The sequence below is a fragment of the Corvus cornix genome, chromosome 14 (genome assembly GCF_000738735.6).
Source record: "Corvus cornix cornix isolate S_Up_H32 chromosome 14, ASM73873v5, whole genome shotgun sequence".
In the NCBI taxonomy this organism is placed as follows: Eukaryota; Metazoa; Chordata; class Aves; order Passeriformes; family Corvidae; genus Corvus; species Corvus cornix.
The window spans coordinates 13,984,551-14,004,824 of NC_046344.1; the positions used below are offsets into that span (position 1 = coordinate 13,984,551).

The 20,274-nt window shown below is 52.6% G+C and overlaps 1 protein-coding gene across 4 annotated transcripts; it reads left to right on the top strand.

Moving 5' to 3' along the window:
- The first annotated feature begins 289 nt into the window (after positions 1-289).
- On the top strand, positions 290-20,033 carry CDIP1 (cell death inducing p53 target 1). 4 transcript variants are annotated; one of them, XM_039560689.1, is made up of 6 exons: positions 290-340; positions 16,681-16,779; positions 17,363-17,461; positions 17,848-17,994; positions 18,250-18,514; positions 18,757-20,033. In XM_039560689.1, the coding sequence occupies exons 3-6, from the start codon at positions 17,377-17,379 to the stop codon at positions 18,866-18,868; spliced, it is 609 nt and encodes a 202-aa protein (XP_039416623.1). In that variant the 5' UTR covers positions 290-340; positions 16,681-16,779; positions 17,363-17,376; the 3' UTR covers positions 18,869-20,033. The 4 variants fall into 4 exon arrangements, with proteins under 4 accessions (XP_039416623.1, XP_010390430.1, XP_010390432.1 ...); XM_010392128.3 differs by lacking the exon at positions 290-340 and adding an exon at positions 605-786; XM_010392130.4 differs by lacking the exon at positions 290-340 and adding an exon at positions 11,207-12,020.
- Positions 20,034-20,274: the final 241 nt, after the last annotated feature.

Consider the following 20,274-nt stretch of genomic DNA (forward strand, 5'->3'; position numbering starts at 1 on the left):
TGGCACAGGGTACCCAGAGAAGCTGTGGCTGCCCCATCCCTGGAAGTGTTCGAGGCCAGGTTGGACGGGGCTTGGAGCAGCCTGGTCTGGTGGAAGGTGTCCCTGCCATGGCAGGGGGTGGAACTGGATGATCTTCAAGACCCCTTCCAACCCAAACTGCGCTGTAATTCCGAAATTCTGCAGCTCCCCGGAGCTGTCCAGTAGAGCGGGAGGAGGCCCGGCCCGGCCCGGCCCCCGGCTGGCCCAGCGCGGCCCAGGCCCGCCCCGCCGCGGCACCGCCCGCCCAGTCCGGCCCGCCCCGCTCGCCGCCGCCAGGTGCCGGAGCCGCCGCCGGGAGCCGGTAGGTGCCCGTGGGCGGTGGGGGTCGGGCGCGGGAGCCGGCGGGACTCGGGGGGCTGCGGGGCCGGGGGCCGCGGCTGGAAGGCGGCTCGGGCCCCCTCAGCCCCGGACAGGCCGCGGCGGCCTCTCCGGCAGCGGGGCCGGCTGGACATACCGGAGGGAGACACTGAGAACCGGGGGGTGACACCGAGCACCGGGGGGGACACTGAGAACCGGAGGGGGACACTGAGAACCGGAGGGGGATACCGAGCACGGGAGGACACTCGGCGCTGAGGGGACACTGAGCGTAGGCGGGGACGTAGGCAGGAGAAGACCAGTACCACGCTGCTGGGAAGAAAAGGGATGGAAATCAACCCCTGTTTAACTGTGTGAGGAGGAGGCAGGCCGGGGGACGGGCTCGGTGCTCCGCCGTGGCTGGAGCGTTCGCTACGGAGCCGGGCAGAAGAGGTACGGCTGGATGGGGACATGGGCCGGGAGAGGAGCGGGACGCAGCCCTGGCCTCGGACGGGCCTTTAACGCTGACAAATTGTCGCAGGGTACTGCTAAAATCTTACAAAGCTTCAGCTTTGTGCCCTCAGCAGTGCCGGGAAGGGTTGGGACGGGAGAGCTGGGATGAAATTTAATCGGGTGGAAAGCGAGGTCGTGTACTTGGGAAAAGACTTCCCGGTGTAAGGCGAGCGCTGCTGCCCGGCCGAGGTCGTGAGCTGGCGGGGAGGACGACGGGGGCTGCAGGGAGGGCACAGCTGAGAGAGGAGCAAATGCGATCCAGACAGATCCTGGGAGAGCAGGGAAGCAGGCCTAGGAACGGATATGTGTGTTTCCCGTTATCTCTGCTCGTCAGAGACAAGCTCGCCCAGTGATAAGGGAGGATGAGCCCATTTTAGAGGAGCTGAAAGAAGCTGAGATGTCTTGATAAATAGGAAGAGAAATTATGATGGTGGGGATGATACTGGCACACTGGCACTGTGAAATAAGGAGAGCTCCTTCAGTTAATGTATAATGTGGCACAGCAACCAAGGAATAAACATTAGTGGGAAGTTGGGAGGTTTCTAACCATTAAAATGGTGAGATCTGGGTTCTCCCTCCCAAGGGGACTGGAGAGGCAAAGGGTAACAGCTGTAAGGCAGTGTTTGATTGCTTTAGGAAAAGCACAGGGAGTGGTGGTTGCTGCTAAACAGAGGAATGAGGTTGGGATCCTGGGGAGAGCTCCAGGGCTCTGCAGAGGAGTGGGAATATGCAGGCTGGGATGGACACTGCCATGCCAGTGTCCTCTGGATCCTCCACGTGAGCCATGCTCAAGGTTAAACTTCTCCAGGTCTCTGCAAGTGTAGGTTTGTGCCCCTTGGCCCAAGGAAAAGCTGCTCTGAGGTGGTCTCCTTGCACCAGTGAGAACTGAGAAGGGGACTGGCAGCTGTCACATTCCAGGCTGAGCCTAAAATACCGGGTGGTAGAGACGAGGTCAGGCACAATGATTTTAATGTTTCAAATTCTAATTCTAGTGAGTTTGGGCTGTATGTAGAACTGTCTGAGAAACTCTTTGGGAATATGCACAAGAGCCTCCTGTTTGTTCCCTTCACCCAAAGTACTTAAAATGGGGCTTTAGTTTCAGCAGGGGCCCTGCTGATTTCACAGTGTGACCAGAGTAGGCAGCAGGGAAAACTACAGTGAGTGTTACGTAGACATAGCGTGGTATATAACCACAGTATGTCATTCATTCACGTTTAGGAGCTAAACAAGCTCACGTAGAAAGCACAGGCTGAAAACTTCCCTCTCCCAAAGGCTTCTCTGTCTCAACGTTGTGGTGACATCCATGTGCCCCAGGAAATCCGCGGAAGTGTTTAGCGATATACCTGCTCTGTTCTCCTTAGGTGTTACGTGAGGAGCTAATTCCTGCTTGGAGGTAGGCAGGCAGTGACTTCATGGCTGTAACAAGGGCAGGGGGATGGAGCAGTGTCCCCAGATGTCCCCAAGCAATGCCAAGTGGAGCAAACGTGGTCAGTCGTGCCCAGCTGTTCTTACAGGGGTGGTGGAGCTGCTGTGGCCGTGTCTGCTCAGGGCTGACTCAGGTTGGTGCTGGGAATGGGGATGTGTGTGTTCCTACCGAGTACCAAAACATCCTGCCACAGGTGTGACAGGGACAGGTAACAATGAGGGAGCTTCTCTGATTTCAGAACCTGAGCCCTTCCTAATAAGATGGAAGACCATGCTGAGCTTCTTGTGTTCCCGCAACAGGTCTTGCACCTCAAATTCAGTTCTGAAACTCACTTCCTTGTGTTTCTGTTCTGCTCTGTCTCAGCTGCAGTTATGAAGGGAGAGAGAATGTCTCTCAGCACCTGGTGTTGCTTTATGAGTGTTTATGAGAGTTTTTGAAGGTTGCTTCCTAATCAGCTCTTTCTGTGCCTGGGAAGCCACACAATGGGCACTGCTTTCCTTCTGGATGAAGCACAGGTTGCAAACACGTTCTGGGAGCACAGCTAAGGTGCTCCTGTAGCTGAGGAATGTTCAGCCAGGGGCCAGACTAAAGCCTGTCCACAACATCTGTATGTTTTGGGGGGAGCTTGGGTCCTTGTCACAGTGTTGGTACCTGCAGAAGTGTTGCCATTGATGGTCTTACTAACACAGCAAAGAAGGGATGAAAATAATTTTATTATATAAAAGAATATTTTTTTTTCCTTTTCAGATGTGAATTTAGCAGATAAATGCATGTGTTCAAAGGATGTGGTTGATTTTCCAGTATGAGGATGAGTGGTTTTGGAAGGAAATACACAAACTTGTTAGTATCTGCTCTGATCCAAGACTTGTTTTCTGCTTGTGGGTAAAGAGAAGTATGAAATTCAGTGTTCTATGTCTGTTTGTGGTATATTATAAACCCCTACATTTGATTTCTTATGATTGCTTTAATTGGGAGAGAATATCCTGGATTGAAAGAAACTAAATTTTTTTTAAATAGTGGGTTTTGTGGGGTCTGCAATGGGGCTGGTGCTTCACTCCTGCCACTGTTACCAGGGCTCTGTACATGTGCTGAATGTACCATGTGAAAGTTTTCCTGTACCTTCCCAGGAAAGGTTGGTGGCTGCCAGGTGAGCCAGACAGGCAATAAATAGCATTTGCATAATATGGAGATTAAAATAATGACAAAGGCAGCAGGACTGAATATATCTGAGTTTCTAGAGACGTGTGCCATCTTCTCAGAAGGTGTTCTCCCAGAGTGGTCCGTGCAAAGCTGCTGAACAGAGGGCGGACAGGAGAGTTGGGAAACAGCAAATAGATGCTGATGTGCCTGGTGGCTCTTAGCAGCAGTCAGTGATGCCTTAAAAGGACTTGAATTGTCCACTACTCTTCCCTTTTTCCTGATACAAGAACAGTGATGGTTTGTAGTGGGAACTTCAGTAGTTCTGCAAAGCGCTGGAGGTTTTTGGTTGGTTTTGCTTCCAGGACCTGATTTTGCAGCTCTTATACAGGCAGAGGACTCCAGCCTGGAGCCAATCCACTCTCCTGAAGGTTTCAGAGCAAGGCACCTGAGCACACAAGTGTGCAAACACAGAGGTCTGTGTACACTTTTTCCTTCAAAAAACACATGATGAGAAACTTCTGCCTTGGGATGTGATGTTCACCTTGCTGTTTTCCTGCTGTTCCCAAACAGCACTGGGTATCCATCTCACAGCTGGAGAGAAGCTGTGCCACTTCCATGAGCAGTGTCAGATCTTTACATGCTCTGCATAGGACCTGTCTCCTCTGATCAAAAGGAATGCAATTGGAGCAGCTGCCATAGGAAGCCACGATCCATTTTCTCACCAGAATAAAGTCTCTGAGGCAGGGGGAGCTCAGTTTTTATTTCTGGCGTGAAATGCTCAGGGAGACTCTCGGCTGCTGTTACAGTTTTGCTTTGGGCCCATTCATTCTGAGCTGCCTTGTGGCTGCAGTCTCAAATTTGTGAATTTGTGGTGGTGAGAAACAGCTGTTTGAGAGCAGCTCTGTTCTGGTCATCGATCTGGGTGGAGGATGGAGGCAGGAGCAAAGTGCTTCATGCTGCACATCTCCACGTGAGGCACTTCAGTGCAGCTGTCTTTAATCTGGGCTCTCTTAGCAGGCCTGCATTTAGAGTAAGAAAATAAAAGAAATAGCCCCAAAAGGTGGCAATGTGATTAATGTCTTAGGAACTGTGCAGAGCAGCTGCTGGCAGTGCATGTTTGACTTTGTACCACCTGGCACGGTGGAACCTGAGATCATCAGAGAATGAAGAGCTGAGCTGTGGCTTTCTGTGCAAATTAAGTAATTTATTTGTTACTTACTGTGATTAGTAAAGTTACTGTGCATTAGTAATAGTTCTGTCCTTTGCCTTCTTTGTACATAAGAAAATAGAATATTACCCAGTTCTCCTACAGATTTTAGGATAAAGCATTTGTGCTGAGATGGGGGTCCCACTGCCCCAAACTTCCCCTCCTGTGTATGTTCCTGAACCTTCTTCGATAGCCAGTCTCTGCATTTAGAAAAAAAATCTTCCCTACCTTGCCCTAACAGCCTGGCTCCCTATTAACAGTTTTGAAAGATGTTTTTGGAAGAAGTATTCTTGCTTTAAGCTTACACATTTACTGTTCATCCTGCATTGTCTTACAATCCTAAATTCCATCCATCCCATCTTACTGTGATGCATGCACATCAGCCCATGCTGTAACTGTATTTCGTCTTTATTTGCTCCTTGCATTGTGTGGTCACAGAGGAAAGGAATTTTACTCACAATCTGAACCATGAGAGCCTGTTTGCTTTGGGACAGTTTCCTTGAGCTGTCATTCTGGACTTAGTGTCAAGGTTGGGCCTACATATGAAGGGGTTGTGGTTTTCCCAGCCATTCCCAGAGCTGGGAAAGGTGAGCAGTTACACCTGAGCACAGGTGATCTGCCACAGTCTGGCGACAGCAGGCTTTGTCTTGACCCACTCCCCACAGGCAGCAGCTCTGAGGGGCTTCCCACTTCCTACCTTTGCAGCTTCAATCTGACAGTACCTCACAGGGCAAGATAAAATGAATTAAAAGGTGTTTTTCCAAATATGTTTTGAAGCATAGTTGTTTGATTGAAAAGATAGCCACAACCCCACCCCATTCCCTGATTTGTGAGAGATCATCAAGGAATTGTATGAAAAATAAGCCCCTCGTTGCTCAGAAATCCCTTCCTCCCAGAGTCCCACAGCTGGAGAGCAGGTGTAATCTTTCAGATGATGGGTGAGTGAACAGGATTGCTGTCCTGGGGAGAATTATTGTACAATTGATTTCATTTAGGTCACAGAACAAAGACTGTCTTGTGGGAAGACTTGAGCAAAACCTAACTTCAGCCTGGCCTTTCTGGGGTCCAGACAGGCAGTGCTGAGGCTGGATGTGAGATGGGAGCACTTGGCTTTGGCTCATCTGTCCACAGAGTTGTGGGAAACCCATCCAAGTCATGTTTTACCTCGTGCTCTTCCACTGTGGGGAAGGGAAATGGCTCCTCACCCTCTGCTAATAGCATCCCTGAGATGGATGTGCTTTTCCAAAGGGAAAGGACTTGTCCAGCCTGTAAATCTTTGGGATATTTGGATGCTAATGCTGCAGAGGAACAAAAATCAGGGCACAAACTGGGAGCAGTTTGTCCTGGCAGCTGTGCATGGCTGAGGGGGTGTTGTGCCCAGGGGCTGGTGCCGGGAAGCACCAGCAACTTTTCCTGGTACAACAATTTGCTTCCCAGTAGCAAAGGGAGGGTCAATTGCTTTTTATGGCAGTACCATGTGTTTGCAGAGCTTTTGAAAATAAAGATTGACTAATATGTTCTGGTTTGACTGGTTCATATCTCCCCGATCCAGAACAGCTGTTGTCCCCTGTTTTCTCTCCTTGCCTTTTGGGTTGGTTTGTTGTGGGTTGTTTCTTTTTTTCTCCAAATGGCCATGACTCAGCCCTTCCCTGCTGCTCTCTGAGTTTCCTGGTTTCTGAATAGGCTATTCTTGGGACAGCAACTCCTGACAGATAGGAACAAGGGGAGTGTTGTGTTGTTTTCTTCTTTATTTCTCCTGTGGCCTGCATAAATGCTCTGCTTCCCTCTGATTTTTGCCTTGTTCCCACATTGCTAATTCGCCCTAAATTGTTGGATGTCATCTGGGGCGCGTTCTTGCCCTCATAGCAAAGGAGCCCTCTCTGACATGATCCAGGCTTTGCACAGCAGCAGCTTTTCTTTCCCAGCAGGATGGTGGTGACAGTCCTGTGTGGAGGACTCTACAGTTCTGTCTATTGTAAAGCTTAAATCTGCCTTGTTGGAGCCCCTCTGACTCCAAGGAGCTGTGCTTGGCTTTCCAGTGATCTACTGGGCAGGGGGTAGATCCAGGTGAGGACCAGCACGTGATGCCATGTCCATGCAGGATCAGGTGGCTTAGCCTGGCTCTGGGTACATGCTACCTCTGTCACAGGTAAAGGGAAAATACCACACAGAATTTAAAAACAACGAAAAAACTTTCTGATGGCTTATTTATTGCCCCCCTGCAGATGGCAGGGGCTGGGAAGCTGAAGGATGCTCTCTGAAATACTTTATGGTGCAGTTACCCAGCCTTTTAAAACAAAAAGCTTTTGGATTTGTTCTGAGGTTTATTTATCTGTAGTGCAGGCTGGGGAAAGTCACCTGCTGTGGCAGGGAGCACCCCCAGCCAGGTGTGCTGGCTGCTGCTCTTGATATGCAGTTGGAAGTGAATGAATTGTCTAAAGCTAAACAATCTTTGCTGGGTTTTAGTTTTATTAAGAGCCCAGTTCTTTCTGTCAAGACACGGTTGTATGTGAGGGGGAAATAGCCTAAACTGTTGTATATTTTGCCTTGAAAGTACAGTTGGCTTTTTAAAAAACCAGAGGGACTCTGTTTTCTGAAAGCCTGTAGTTACCAAGAGAAATTTCTCAGACTAGAGGGCTCAAAACACAGGGGCAGTGTTCTTCCTTAGCATCCCTCCACGTTTTTGGATATGCTGTATTGTTGTTAAGCCAACCAAGAGAAAAGCTGCTCTGTGTGAGGAGGCTTTGAGAACATTCACTGCCAGATTAAATTAGCCTTTCTGAGAATAAATTAAGTCCTTGTGATGCAGGCAGCCCCACTCTCTACAGCTGTAAAATCCACGCGTGCTGGTACCCGCTGCAGATAAATGGTGTGTTCAGGGCTGTGCTGTTAACAGGAGATTAGATTTCTGGCTGGGGATGAATGAAAAGCAGCCTGTTAGATTGTATTGATTATTTCTCCAAATGAGAAGCAGGGTACCCTTTTAAAGGAGGGAAAGGAACCCATGGGATTCAGTGCAGCTCCGTTTTGGGAGGAAATCATGGACTAGAGCCAACGCTATACCCCTGCTGCAGTGACTCCAACCTGGGATGCTTTTGAGGTCCTCAGGGGTCCCAGTCACCCAGCTCATGGCAAAAGGGGAGCTGGATCTGTGTGTTGGCGGGGAGGATAAAGCCTGGAACATGGAGTAGAGGAATGCAGTGGGGATGGGATTTTGGCTGCTGCCCACTCTTCTGGTCTTGTGTTTTTAGCTGAGCACTGGATAAAAAGCTGCTGCTGGTGTGTGCATGCCATTTTCTTAGAGGCATCTTTGGTTTGTCTCCTAATTAACTTAATGCCTTTATTCTGCTTTGTGCTATATCAGGAAGTGCTGGCAGGAGTCTGGGCCTGTGCTGAAGCGTCAGCTTGTCCTTCCCACCTGCACTGCTGGGACCACTCAGCTCCTCCAAAATCTTCACAGTCTTTGAGCAAGCGGGGACTAGAGACCCTTTCCACTGGTGTTAAATATCAGCTCTTTCCCTGGGCTTGTTGCAGGTCTTCCACAGAGGTGTCATCTGAGCCTATTTGTGTTTTGGGAACGAAGGTTTCCCCCAGAGCTTGTGGCTGCCATAGGGAGTGTTAATTTAGCCTTTCAGACTCTCCTTGCCATGATTCAGGATGGTTTAGCATGGTGGGAGCTCAGTTTGGAGCTGCCTGCTGGGCTGTTCTGATGTGAGAGAAAATAGTTCCCAGCTTGTTTAGTGTAGTAACTGTGGCAGCTGCTCCGTCTTCCTCAGGCTCAGGAGAGGATTTGAGCAGCTGAGCTATTTACCTGCCCTGAGGGCATCCTGCTATTATGGGCTTGAATCTTCCCCAGTCCCATCCTCTGCTGTGGGAGCAGTGACCCGGCCTCTGGACTGTTCCAAACCCTCTGACCAGCGATGCTTTTCATGGAGCAGCAAAGCAGTGGGGTGTTGCTGTGACAGAGAAAGGGTTTGGAAGAGCCTAGAGCAGGGACCTGAGGTGAGGTGTTGTGTGTGTTAGGGCTGCTCGGGGTCCAGCTCTGTCCTAGATTTTCAGTAGGAGCTTTGGAGAAGGGGTTACGAAAGAGTTGGCAGGAACTGGTGCTGCAAATTGAAACTACAGTCATGCCTGGAGTGAAAATGACTTCACTGGACCTGGAAGTCAGTGTGGACTAGCTGAGCCTGGTGGGAGCTGGAGGGAGACTTGGGGATGGCAGGAGCTGTGTGTGACTCAGGGGTGCCCAGCACTGGGCACACTTAGTGACTGTTGATTAATCCAAGGGTTTTCCCTTCTGGGACATTGTCATCTGTCTTTGAGCAGCTCACATGAGTTGGGCTTGGGATCAGGGCAGTGCCAGGTACTCTCCTCCTGTCCAAATGCCATGGGACAGTCCAGCCCCATGCTGGTGGCCCTAGGCAACTCCAAGAGAAGTCCCAGTCTGGAACTGGGAAGTTCTGTGGGAGCAAGAAAGTGAGTGTGGTAATACGAGCAGCTTCAGCATGGAAAAGTTCTTTCAGTGCACATCTCTGGGTGCATGTGGGTCCTCCTTGTTGGCAGTGGGACTCAGAAGAGATCTCAGGCCTTACACACATGATTCTGCTGAACCCCAAACCACACTCCTTTGCAGAGAGTGAGCCTTGGCCTTACATAAAATTGAGTGACACAGAGCACTTCACACTAGTCCTCAAAAAAAGTGCAAGGTGACATTGTAACTGTTAAATCTGAATGTCAGCAGCTTCTCTGGCGCCGAGGCAGGGGGATCTGTGAGCCTGGGAAATGCTAATGTTGGAGACTGGAGCCAGTCCTGCAGCGAGCTGGTGCTCTCCTTAAGGATAAGGGAACATCAGTACCATGGCATATGTTTTGTACAGCACTTGAAAATGGATCTGGAATCACCACCAATATGTTCAAAATTATTTCATTGTGCTGCAAAATCTGCACGGGAATTCTGAATGTGCTCTTGGGCTCTGATTAATTCTGAAACTGAAATGCAAAAGTGCTGATCATCTCTGATTCTAATTTCCTCCTCCCTTGGAGCTCACTGTGTCATTTAATGGACGTCACACGTCTACTCAGTTTGATTCAGCAATGATGTAGCTGTGTTATTTGACTTTCTCTCAAAAAATTCTATAGAAGGAGGGAGAGGTGAAAGAATGAGTGCATAAAGAAATAAAATATTTTTAGTTTAGTGCTGGAAAGGGAATCTATAAAACCCTGGGTTTGGCTGTGAGACATAGTGTGTACTCGTATAGTCACCTTCTCTGTGCTGGTGTCCCCCAAATGGGAGGCAGCAGATGCTGACAGCAGGAGATGCTTTTTTGTGTAGGTAACTGAAGAGCAGAACTTGCTGCTCTGGCTGTGGCAGCACTTGGTGACTGGGAATGCTCCATGGAGAATCTCCAGGCTGCCCAGTCTCCAAAACCACGAGTGCTGGGAGTGGGAGGGACTGACATCTCTGCCTTTGATCCCTTCCTAAGTCATCCTTAAGCCTCTGTTCTGGGCTGCCGTCAGAGGTGAGCTCGGATCTGTGATTGTCCTTGGCAGCTGTGGAGCTTCTCCCGACCTCCTGAGGCTTCTGCTTGCTGTTAAGCTTCTTGAGCTGGGGTATTTTTGTTTGCTTGTTTAAATGAACAGCTACTCTTGTGGCACAGTTGTGTTTGATGCTACCTTAAAACACAGTGTTGGAGTAGATGTTGGGTTTAGTTGCTTGAGATTCTGGCAGGTTGTGTTATCACTGATATTATCTGATATCAAAGGGATGATGTAATGCAGGATGTATCCTCCTGGGGAAAATTAAGTAGATACAGAGGACTGGAGGCAACAGCTGCTGGTATCACTGGATGCTTTCCCATGGATGTTATCAAGTGCTAGCTTGGATTCTTTGTGAACTCCAGTGAAAGTCTCACAGAAAAGCTCTCTGCTTCCCCAGGGATTTGGCTTGCAGCACCCTCCTTTTCTCATCTCTCTGGAGCACATTGGTAGGATGCAGAGGAACTCAGGTTTATCTTTAATGTTTTTTTAATCACATCCATGAGCACACCTGGTGTTTTGCAGCCAGGACACCAGCTGGAAGGGTCTGAACAGTGAGCACTTCCTGAGTGGGAGAGTGGGTTTTCTAGGGCCAGTAGCAGCCTGGGGGCAGCCTGGCTGCAGTGTGCTCCCTGCTTGCTCCGTGTTTAGAAAACTGGCTTTTGGGGGCCAAATTCAGCTGCCCTGGTGGTGCAGAGTGTTCTGTGTACACCTGAGCCTTCCCCAGTGTCCTGACACGTGGAAGCTGGAGTCCAGTTTTGAAGTGTGGGGTTGTGACCTCTCCTCCCTTGCAGCCCCTCCTGGCTCCTGGATGTCACCGTGAGCTCTGCCAGCACATGATGCTTCCCACAGCCGCGTGCCATGTCTTGGGAGCCAACAGCAGACAGAAAGAACTACCCCAGTTTGTTCTTTTCATTTTGGCTGGTTTTTCTTTAAATATTCAGGTTAACCAGGTCCTGGCAAGGCTTTTTCTGCAGCCCCAGTGTGAAGAGCCAAGAGCGCTTGGTCAGCCCATCCGGAGGTGAATAGCACTGGAGAGAATCCCAGAGGCAGCAGCAGGTCCTGCAAGCGCTCCTCCTGCATGTAACCCTTTGTGGGTGTTGCAGATAAAGCCTCCTTGTCTTAAGCAGGGAGGATTTTGTGTCTGGTTTTCCTGATACCCATGCGGAGGAGCTGCTGGAAGTGGTAATTTGAATCTCTGGCCAAGGACAGCTGAGCCGGGGCTGTGCTGTGGAGATTATCTGATTGTGCTTTGGATTTAATGCCCTGAGAGATCTTGCTTTGGATACAGCACCTGGCTCCCAGCAAGGATCCTGCTCTGAGGTGATTTGTCTGCTGGGTGACGGTGGCACACAGAAGGTCAAACGATATGTCCAAGGTCCCCAGGTAAACAACTGCAATGGGGATGCTCCTCTGGAGATTCACATACTGGAGAGCAGAGCAGGGAGCTTTGGCTCTGTGACATACCTGGTTTGAATGGTGAAAAACCTTCTTCTCCAGCATTCCTTTGTTTTAAAGGAGAGCTGCTGGCCTGCCTTGCCAGCTGAGCTTTCTGTGCCCGCACTGAAGGAACAGCCTGACCCTCCTGGAAGAAGCAGTTTTCTGCAGCTGAAATCCTAGTGCAGAAGTGTGGGAGAAATCTGCTGTTCTGGGAGCAGCCTGAATGTTCCTGAATAGTGGGTTTGCGCTCTCTGGCAGTGACTTGGACTTGGGAAAACACAGCTGAGTTGCTCAGAAAAAGAACAGACATTTCCTTCAGTCCTTCACTTGGGTTTCCGTTTCCATCGGCGCCTGCGGAGCGTTGCAGACATGCGCCCTCTTGCTGCCTTGTCCAGGACCGGGATGAGGAATTGAGGAGGTGCTGCCAAGGTTAACAGCGGGTAAAGGAGCGGGTACATGGTCAAGGATTGCCAGGACATCCTCTTTCTGAAGGAGGCTGAAGCACTCTGTGCTGTTTATTCCTCCCCTCCTGGTTCTGGGGAGGTGGTGTGCAGGCTGGAGGCAGCAAATGCGCATGGGAAGAGGCAAAGCTGAGGGGGAGCTTTGGCCCGTTTGCAGGGAAAACATCTTTTTGTTGTTCTGCATAAAAACCAGGCAGAAATAACCACTGATAACTGCGTGTTCAGCAGAGGTTTTTGCTGTCTTTCCTTTGGAGGTAAGAGCTGTCCGGTGGGATTGCGTGCGGTGGGAGCTGAGCCACATCCCTGTGAACTGTGTGCGAGCGGGCATGAGCACGGAGAGGGCAAAGCCCTGTGAGCTCTGGGCACAGCCCGGGGAGAGGGCAACATCCCTGTGAGCTCTGGGCACAGGTGTAACACAGGGAACATGCAGCTCCAGGCTGCCGCTCAGAAATGCCATTGTGGAGGAGGGTGATTGGGATTGCCACAGTCAGGGTATGGCTCTGCCCCCCTTAGCACACCCTGCTCGGTTCTCCCTCCTTGCTGCCCCTAAAGCCCCTTTTGAAGAGTAACAGACTTTGCCTCAAATGACATTTTGCCAGCATGTGATCTGCCTTTTGTGCCCATACCCCTTGGTAGTCTCGGTATTTCCCAGTTTCTGGAGCACATAGCCTGTGGCACATGGGTATCTTTCCTGGGGTCAGGAAAACTGGGATGGTGTTGGCCACAATGCTGTTCCTGTTTCTAAAGGAAGGGTGCTGGGCTCAGTGAGGGCCCAGCGTCTTCAGAACTCTTGGCATTTAAAGCTGTATTTCCAAAAGCCTGGAAATTGGAATCTGCATCTCTTTGATGTGCAGTGAAGCTGAAAGTGCTCGTATATTTTCTCTTATTTATTCATTGAATTTTAGTGTGGTTTTTTTTCTTTTTTCAAATATCAGAAGGTTTTGGTTTTTTTTTTTTTGTGGAGGAAGAGCTCCAAAAGTGTGCAGCAGCAGCTATTGAAGTGTTCATGTCACTGAATGTGGTTCAGTATGAACAAACGCTGCTTCCTGTCTCAGTGGCTGGAGCCACTGCTCCCATAGAGAAAACAAAGCTGAGCTGCTGTGGGTCTCAGTTATAAGTGCTGCAGGAGCAAGGACAGCACAGGCTGTTTTGGCCTCTGGGATGGATCTCAGTGGGGCTGTGAGGCTGACTCAGAGCTGCCGGGGCCAGCACTGCACCATCAGGGCTTGCACGTGAGTTGGATCTGCCAGCATCTGCTCTGCCCTTGCCAGGTTTGTCTCACCTGTGGAGATTTCATCCAGGAGGAAGCAGCTTGAAGCACAAACAGTTGCTGTTGGGGAAGAATGGCATTAGCAGACCAAATCTTTGTGTCTCTAGGCAGTGGAGGAATTCATCTGTGGCTGTCCTCTCTGTGGCATTATCTATTTTCTGGTGTTAGGACCTGTTCTGGTGGCACGATATTCCCTGGTCCCACTGCACACCAGTTGTTTTTGATGAGTGGTGCCCACCTTACCTGTTTGGAAAGCAGGTGGGATGTGCAGACCTTTCCTCTTGCAGTGTTTGAATCCCAAACTGTTTCTGCAGCGATGTAACAGAGGGAATACAGCCCGCATGGGACACTGGACCCTGACATATCAGCTTCTCTCATCACTGCTGGAAGCTGCTTTCTATCAGTTTTGAACATGTCAGTAATGGGAACCAGGGGCTTCAGGGTATTGATCGATGCCCTTTGGACAAGGGCCTGGAATGACAGGACAAAGGGAAATGGCTTCACCCTGACAGAGGGCAGGTTTAGATTGGAAATTGGGAAGAAATTGTTCCCTGGGAGGGTGGGCAGGCCCTGGCACAGGTTGCCCAGAAAAGCTGTGGCTGCCCCTGGATCCCTGGCAGTGTCCAAGGCCAGGTTGGACAGGGCTTGGAGCAACCTGGTCTGGTGGAAGGTGTCCCTGCCCATGGCAGGCTGTTGGAATGAGATGGGCTTTAAAGTCCTTTCCAGCCCAAACCATTCTAGGATTCTACAGTCCCTCATTAACTGGATGCAGAGTTGCTGAGCACAGGAAGGAGGCAGATTAGAAAGCATTGTGTTTCCACAGGCAGGGTTATGTGCTGCCCCACGGCGCTTTGGCTGTGCTCGATGTGTGAGAAGCCTCAGACAGACCTCCTGGGGCTGAGAGTTACACCTCTGATCTGGACAGGGGACCTAGGATGGTTTTGTTCTTCTCACCCAAAAGCTGCCTGGAATGAGATCAGGGAGCACAGAGTTAGGGGAGGACACACGGATTGAGGCCACAGCCAGGGTGGGCCAAGCCCTTTCTGCTTGGGGGCTGCGATGGAGCTGTGCTGTCCTGGTTGTGTCTGTCACACTGCTGTGCCCCAGCAGGTTAATGGGAATCTTCTCATTTTCTTTAGCAAGTATCGATTCCCTGGGGGCATGGGTGTCCTTTGCCCATCTTCTGTGTTTAATGGAAGCAGTGCTTGTAATGATTCTGATTCCATAGTGGATTTACCCTCTGTCGTTAGTTTGCAGAGGAAACCGGTAAAAGCTGTTCTTCCAGTTGAGAAGAGCTAATCTGCATTTTTAGCTGGAAATAGCATCTCCTATCTCCATCCTTCTATGATAACCAGCTCCTTTTGAGTCTTAGGATCTTGCAGTGTGTCCTTGCTCCAAAGGACCTGCACAAGACATTGGTGATTCCATCAGATCTTGAACTTAAACCTGGTAATCTTGGAATACTGCAGGGCTGTTGGTGCCAGGGTAGTGAGGGGTGCTCTGGGGTAGCTCCTGCCCAGTGCCAAGGGGAAGCCGAGTGCCCTCTCGTTTCCCACAGAGCTCTCTGTTGGAAGTGGGCTGGGTTTTGTGCTGCTCACATTAAGATGAAAGAAAGCACAGGAGAAACAGCTTCTAAGAGGCTTAAAAGCAACAGGCTTTCTTTTCCTCCTGGGAAGGGCACACAGCCAACATCTTACTCTTTACAGATCTCTCTTAATAAGCAGAATATTGCATTAGGAGCAACTGAGCCTGCCAAGCACGAGCAGAACAGCCCTGCATCCCACAGCTTCCTTCATCCCAGTGCATGTGTGGCTCTGGGATCCATGGGCTGTCACCCTTGTGGCTGCCATTCCCTCACGGGCTGGCTCACCCTGGGGCTGTTGCTTCATCTGATGGGTGTTGGTGGAGTGGCTGGTGGAGGACTCCTCCTCTCCTATGTTTTCTTGCCAGCTGCTTTGATGGGGGGAGTGAGGCTGGGGAGTGTTGAAAGATGTTACATTATGGGAAAGCAGCATCTGAGTGGGAATGGGAGGAGATCTATTATGTTAGAAAAGCTGTGGGTTCAGTTGGCCTGTGAGGGCCAGGAAAGCTCCCTGGCAGGCTGATGTCCCCAGGTAAGGACTCCAGTTGGGCTGGCCTCATCCAGAACCCCTGCAGGCATGGGGATGGGAAAGTCTGAGGCTCCTGGATGCGCAGGGTGGGGTGGTTGGCTACTTTGAGAAGAATAAATCCTCCTTTTCTTCACATCCCCACTGAGCTAAAAGAAACACCGGCCCAGTTTGTAGCTTTGTAGGTCACTGAAGGAGAAGGCAGGCTCTGCAGTGTGCCTGGAAATGCTCTGTGCCATGGCAACTCTGCTTCCCTGGGCTGTTCAGGAAGAAATTGGAGTAAAAAGCAGGAGGAAGATGACCCCCAGCTACCCTGGTGTTATTCTTTGAAGCTATGTGGCTGCAACACCACTTCAAGACCTTGGGGGAGAAATTCTAGTCAGGAAATACGGACTTCCTGGGGGAGACCCTGTGCCTGTCAGGAATCTGCTGGGCTCCTGGGGGGATCAGTGTGCTCCTCCGTGAGCAGCAACAGGTGATGGTGCTCCTCCAGGGACCGATTAGATTTCCTGTTACCTTGCAGGAGGCTGCTTGGTGGCAGGGAGTGTGAACTGGGAAAAAAGGAGTAGAATAAAGCAAAGCCAAGCAGGTGAGGGAGGGATGGGTTTTCCTGCCTTGCTTGCCAAGTCTTTGGCTCTGCTTGACCCGGCAGCTGCAGGTGGAGGTGGCTGAGCCCCACAGGCACCTCTGTGGGCACACCTGCAATGCAGGCCTGGGGCAGCACTGGCTGCCTGGCCTGGTGCCTGTGCATGCTGTGCCGTGCTGGGGAGGTTGGCGTGCTCTGCGCAGGCTGCCCAGCATGTGACACTGGTGCCAGCAAGCGGGACAAGCAGGGCTACATTTGCTCCTGGTCTGTTGGGGTGAAGGATGGAGCTCCCAGCACTGCTCCCTGGGCTCTCACAGCAGTGTCACCCTGTCCCATGCCTGATGGCAGCTGTCCCAAGCACTGAGTGAGCAGCCTCTCACTTGTATTTTCCAATTTAGTCACATCCTACCAGCTATAACTGAGCCGGTGGAAAAAGGGCAATCAGGTTTCTTGGTGTTGTTGCACTTCCTTGGATCTCAGGGTGCCAGTGCCAAGGACACAGAGCCTCAGTTGCCACGTGCCAAGGACACAGAGCCTCATGCCTGCCATTGAGGGGGCACATGGGGAGGCTCCTGCCCCGGGGAGAGGCAGGGCGGCCAGGACAGTGCTGCAGCTGTGACTCCTCTCCATCTCTGTAATTGACTTGCCATCTTCTTTTACACAGATCCAGTGGAAGAGGCTGCCTTCCAAACTACGCTGCTCAGAGGAGCTGCTTCTCTCAGCTGTCAAGGCCTCTGAGCTGTTGCTGTGGGGAAGAGGACAGGTATATTTTACTCCCTGTGAAATAACAGCTCCAGCTGTTAAATATGGCCTTACCTTAACTCACTGGATTTATTTAGAGATTTATTTAGAAATGCTCTGTGGGTTTGTACCCTCTGTCCCAGAGTTTGTGCTTCAGGCTTGCGGTGGTGGTCCTGCCATCCCTTGGGGCACAGCATTGTGTCACTGAGGGTGGAGGTGTGGGGCTGTGGGCAGCTCTTCCCCACCTGTGGTACCCCAGTGATGCAGCCAAGGCTCTTGGCACAGCACGTCCCAGCCCAGCACTGCCCTGGAGTGTGGCCACGCAGTCCAGAGCTGCCCTGAGAAGCTGCTGTGCACCAGGTGGGCTTTACAGGGAAGGCCCATGGAGGAAGATTTTACACCTTGGAGTTGCTGCCTGGTCACAGCCTGTCCAGCTTTGGGGCTGTACCCCTGGTTCTGCCTGGGGGGGAAGCTGAGGCCAGTGCAGTGGTGGCACCAGCCCTGGCCTCCCCCATTACCTGTCACCTCCGTCCCCAAGCACCATGCAGCTCCATGTGCCTGTGGCACCAAAGGCTGGTGTCACCTAAAGGCTTCTGTCCCTGCAGGGCTGCCTGGAGCCATGTCCAACGACCCACCCCCACCCTATCCGGGGGGCCCCTCAGCACCGCTGATAGAAGAGAAGCACGGCCCACCCTCTGCACCAGGTACTGGGGGGTGTCCCAGCTGCTCAGGGGCGACATTGCCAAACAGACAGGACCCAAGGCAGCGTGGGTTCTCTGGGATTGCCCTGGCTGTGGCCTCTCCTCACAGCCTGGCTCCATTTGTCCCCATGTCACCCTTGCGGGAGGCAGGAGGGGTCCTACGGGCAGTGACAAGAGCAGGAAGCACTCCCAGCTCAAAGCCTGGCACTGCTTCCTGCTGTGGGGTGAATTTGGGCTTCTTGTGGCCCAGAGGATGGGGCTTAAGGGGGTGCCCCCTGCTTCTTGTCTCCCTTCCCTCTTGGGGTGGATGCCCTGACCACACAGCCAGGACACCATCTTCCCCTCAGCTCTGCTGCCTCCTTGGCTGCTGACTCTGTGTTTTCTTTCAGAGGGTGTCACCCCAGTGGTGGGACAGCCCCAGGGGGTTCCCATTCCCCCTCCTGAGTTTGGACCCCCCCCATATGAGCCACCCTCACAGCCAGGGTTCGTGCCCCCCCACATGCCCACGGATGGCTCTGGGCCCTATGTGCCACCAGGTGAGTCCTGCACAGGGCTGGGCGACACAGCAGCACGTATTTCCTGGTGCCCCGGGGAATGGGGGGACAAAAGAGGGGATTGGGGCTGCCTTTTGGGGTTTGCAGCGAGGCTCCTTGGGATGGGGTGGGGGGTACAGTGCCTGTAGCAGGGTTGGCCCCAAGCCTGTACTCAAAGGGTGGGGGCCTCTCCCGTAAGGATCTGGCCTCTCCTGCCATGTACAAAGGTGCTCACTTGTTCATGTTTCTCATTCACAGCAGGGTACTACCCACCCCCAGGCCCTCACCCCAACATGGGCTACTACCCTGCCCCAGGCCCCTACCCCTCTCCTGGTGGCCACACAGCCACAGTGCTCGTCCCACCGGGAGCTGCCACCACAGTCACAGTGCTGCAGGGGGAGATCTTCCAGGGTGCCCCTGTGCAGACGGTGTGTCCCCACTGCCAGCAAGCCATCACCACCAAGATCTCCTACGAGATTGGGCTCATGAGCTTCCTCCTTGGCTTCTTCTGCTGCTTCGTGGGGTAGGTGCTGCAAGCAGAGCTGGAGACGTGGTGGGTGCTCAGCCTGGTCCTGGTAGCCCCAGTGCTGGTGGCCTTGGCTGGGCATGGTGGGGTCCTTGGCACAGAGATGGCACTGGAGCAGCAGAGGGGTTCCTGGGGTGACAGCCCCTACAATTACTCACATCTCTTGCCCATGGCCCAGAATGATCCCTGTGCTCAGGGGCTGCCCCAGCTCAGCATCTCTGCCTCTCCCTGTGCTCTAGGTGTGATCTCTGCTGCTGCCTGATCCCCTGCCTGTTCGATGACTTCAAGGACGTGACACACACGTGTCCCAACTGCAAGGCCTATATCTACACGTACAAGCGCATGTGCTAACGGCACCCTGGAGCCACTGCAATGCCACCGGCGCTGTCCCGCTGCCGTCCGTCTCCGCGTGTGCATCACTCCTCGCTTCCCCCGCCGGTGGTGTGTATGTGTTATCCCCGGCTCCCTCCCGCGCAGAGCTGCCACCACCTGCCCCCAGCTCTGCTCCTCACTGGGAATAGTTGGATTGGTGACACTGGTGCACAGGGGAGGTGGGCCCAGGCCCCGGACGCTGTGTGGGGGATGCCCTGCAGTGCGCAGGAGTGGGGGGCATCACTCTGCACCCCATTATGCTCTGGGGTGTGAGCGAGGCCCCTCTCACCTGGAGCAACCCTGGGAAGGGTAACAGCTGCTGGAGGTGCCCACCCCAGTCCCACAGTGCAGGGGGTGCCCGGCTGCAGGATGAGCCCAGGAGGGGAACCCAAGGAGCCCATGGTGTCCTCAGGGGATGCAGCACAGCCTTTGTGGCACTTTTAGGAAGGGGCTCAGTGGCAAGAGACAGAGGGCAGTGCCACACACCAGGTTTCAGTGTGGTTCACAGCCCCCTCCAGCCCTGTGGCAAAGCCCCTTCCCGAGAAGAGGCAGAGCTGCCTCTGAGCACAGAGAGGGGCCCGGCCGCAGCACTGCACCCTGATCAGCACCTCCGTCCTGCCCGGTGGCCACTCCAGCTGCATGCGCCTCCTCCCAGCCCCACCACGGCTCTGGGGGCAGGGACAGCCCCAAGCAGCCCTCGCCCCCACTGGCAACCTGAGCGCCAAAACTGCACCCGGCATGTCCTGGCTGCCCGGCACGTAGAGTAGAGGAGTTTGTTACCAGGCCGCAGCTCTGGAGCCACATCCTGGGCCCGGCAGGGTCTGTAGGGTCCTCCTTGCATGTGAGTGTAGGGGGTATTTTTAGCTCACTCATTTGGGGCAGAAGGAAGGGGCAAGCAGGCAGCGACAGGAGCTGCCAGCAGCACTCCCACAGCAGGGGCAAGAGGACCTGGGAGCCAAGTTCAGCCTCTCAGGACTGCTCCTCCCTCCCCTGCCCCTGCAGCTCCCAGAGCGCAGTGGGGGGGGGTCTCTCAGTACACAGGTCTGCAAACACAGCCTGGCCTGCACAGGCAGCTGCTGTTTGCTCAGGGGTGGAACTGTGGCACTAGTCTGTGTTTTTATGTAAATAAATAACAGACCCTGTACTCGTGTACATCTTTTCTTTGCTCCTGCTCAAAATTCACAGCAGATGTGCCTGCAGGGGAGCTGAGGGCAGGGTGGGGGTACAGCAGTAACAACCATAGGAGGAAGAGCAGCAGCTTCCCTACCCAACCAGGAACCCCCTCAACACAGGTAAGCCCCAAACCCTGTGTCCTCTGAGCAGGGCAATGGGCATCCACACAAGGAAACCCCAGGGGCTACAGCAGGGACCGTGGGGTGCTAGGG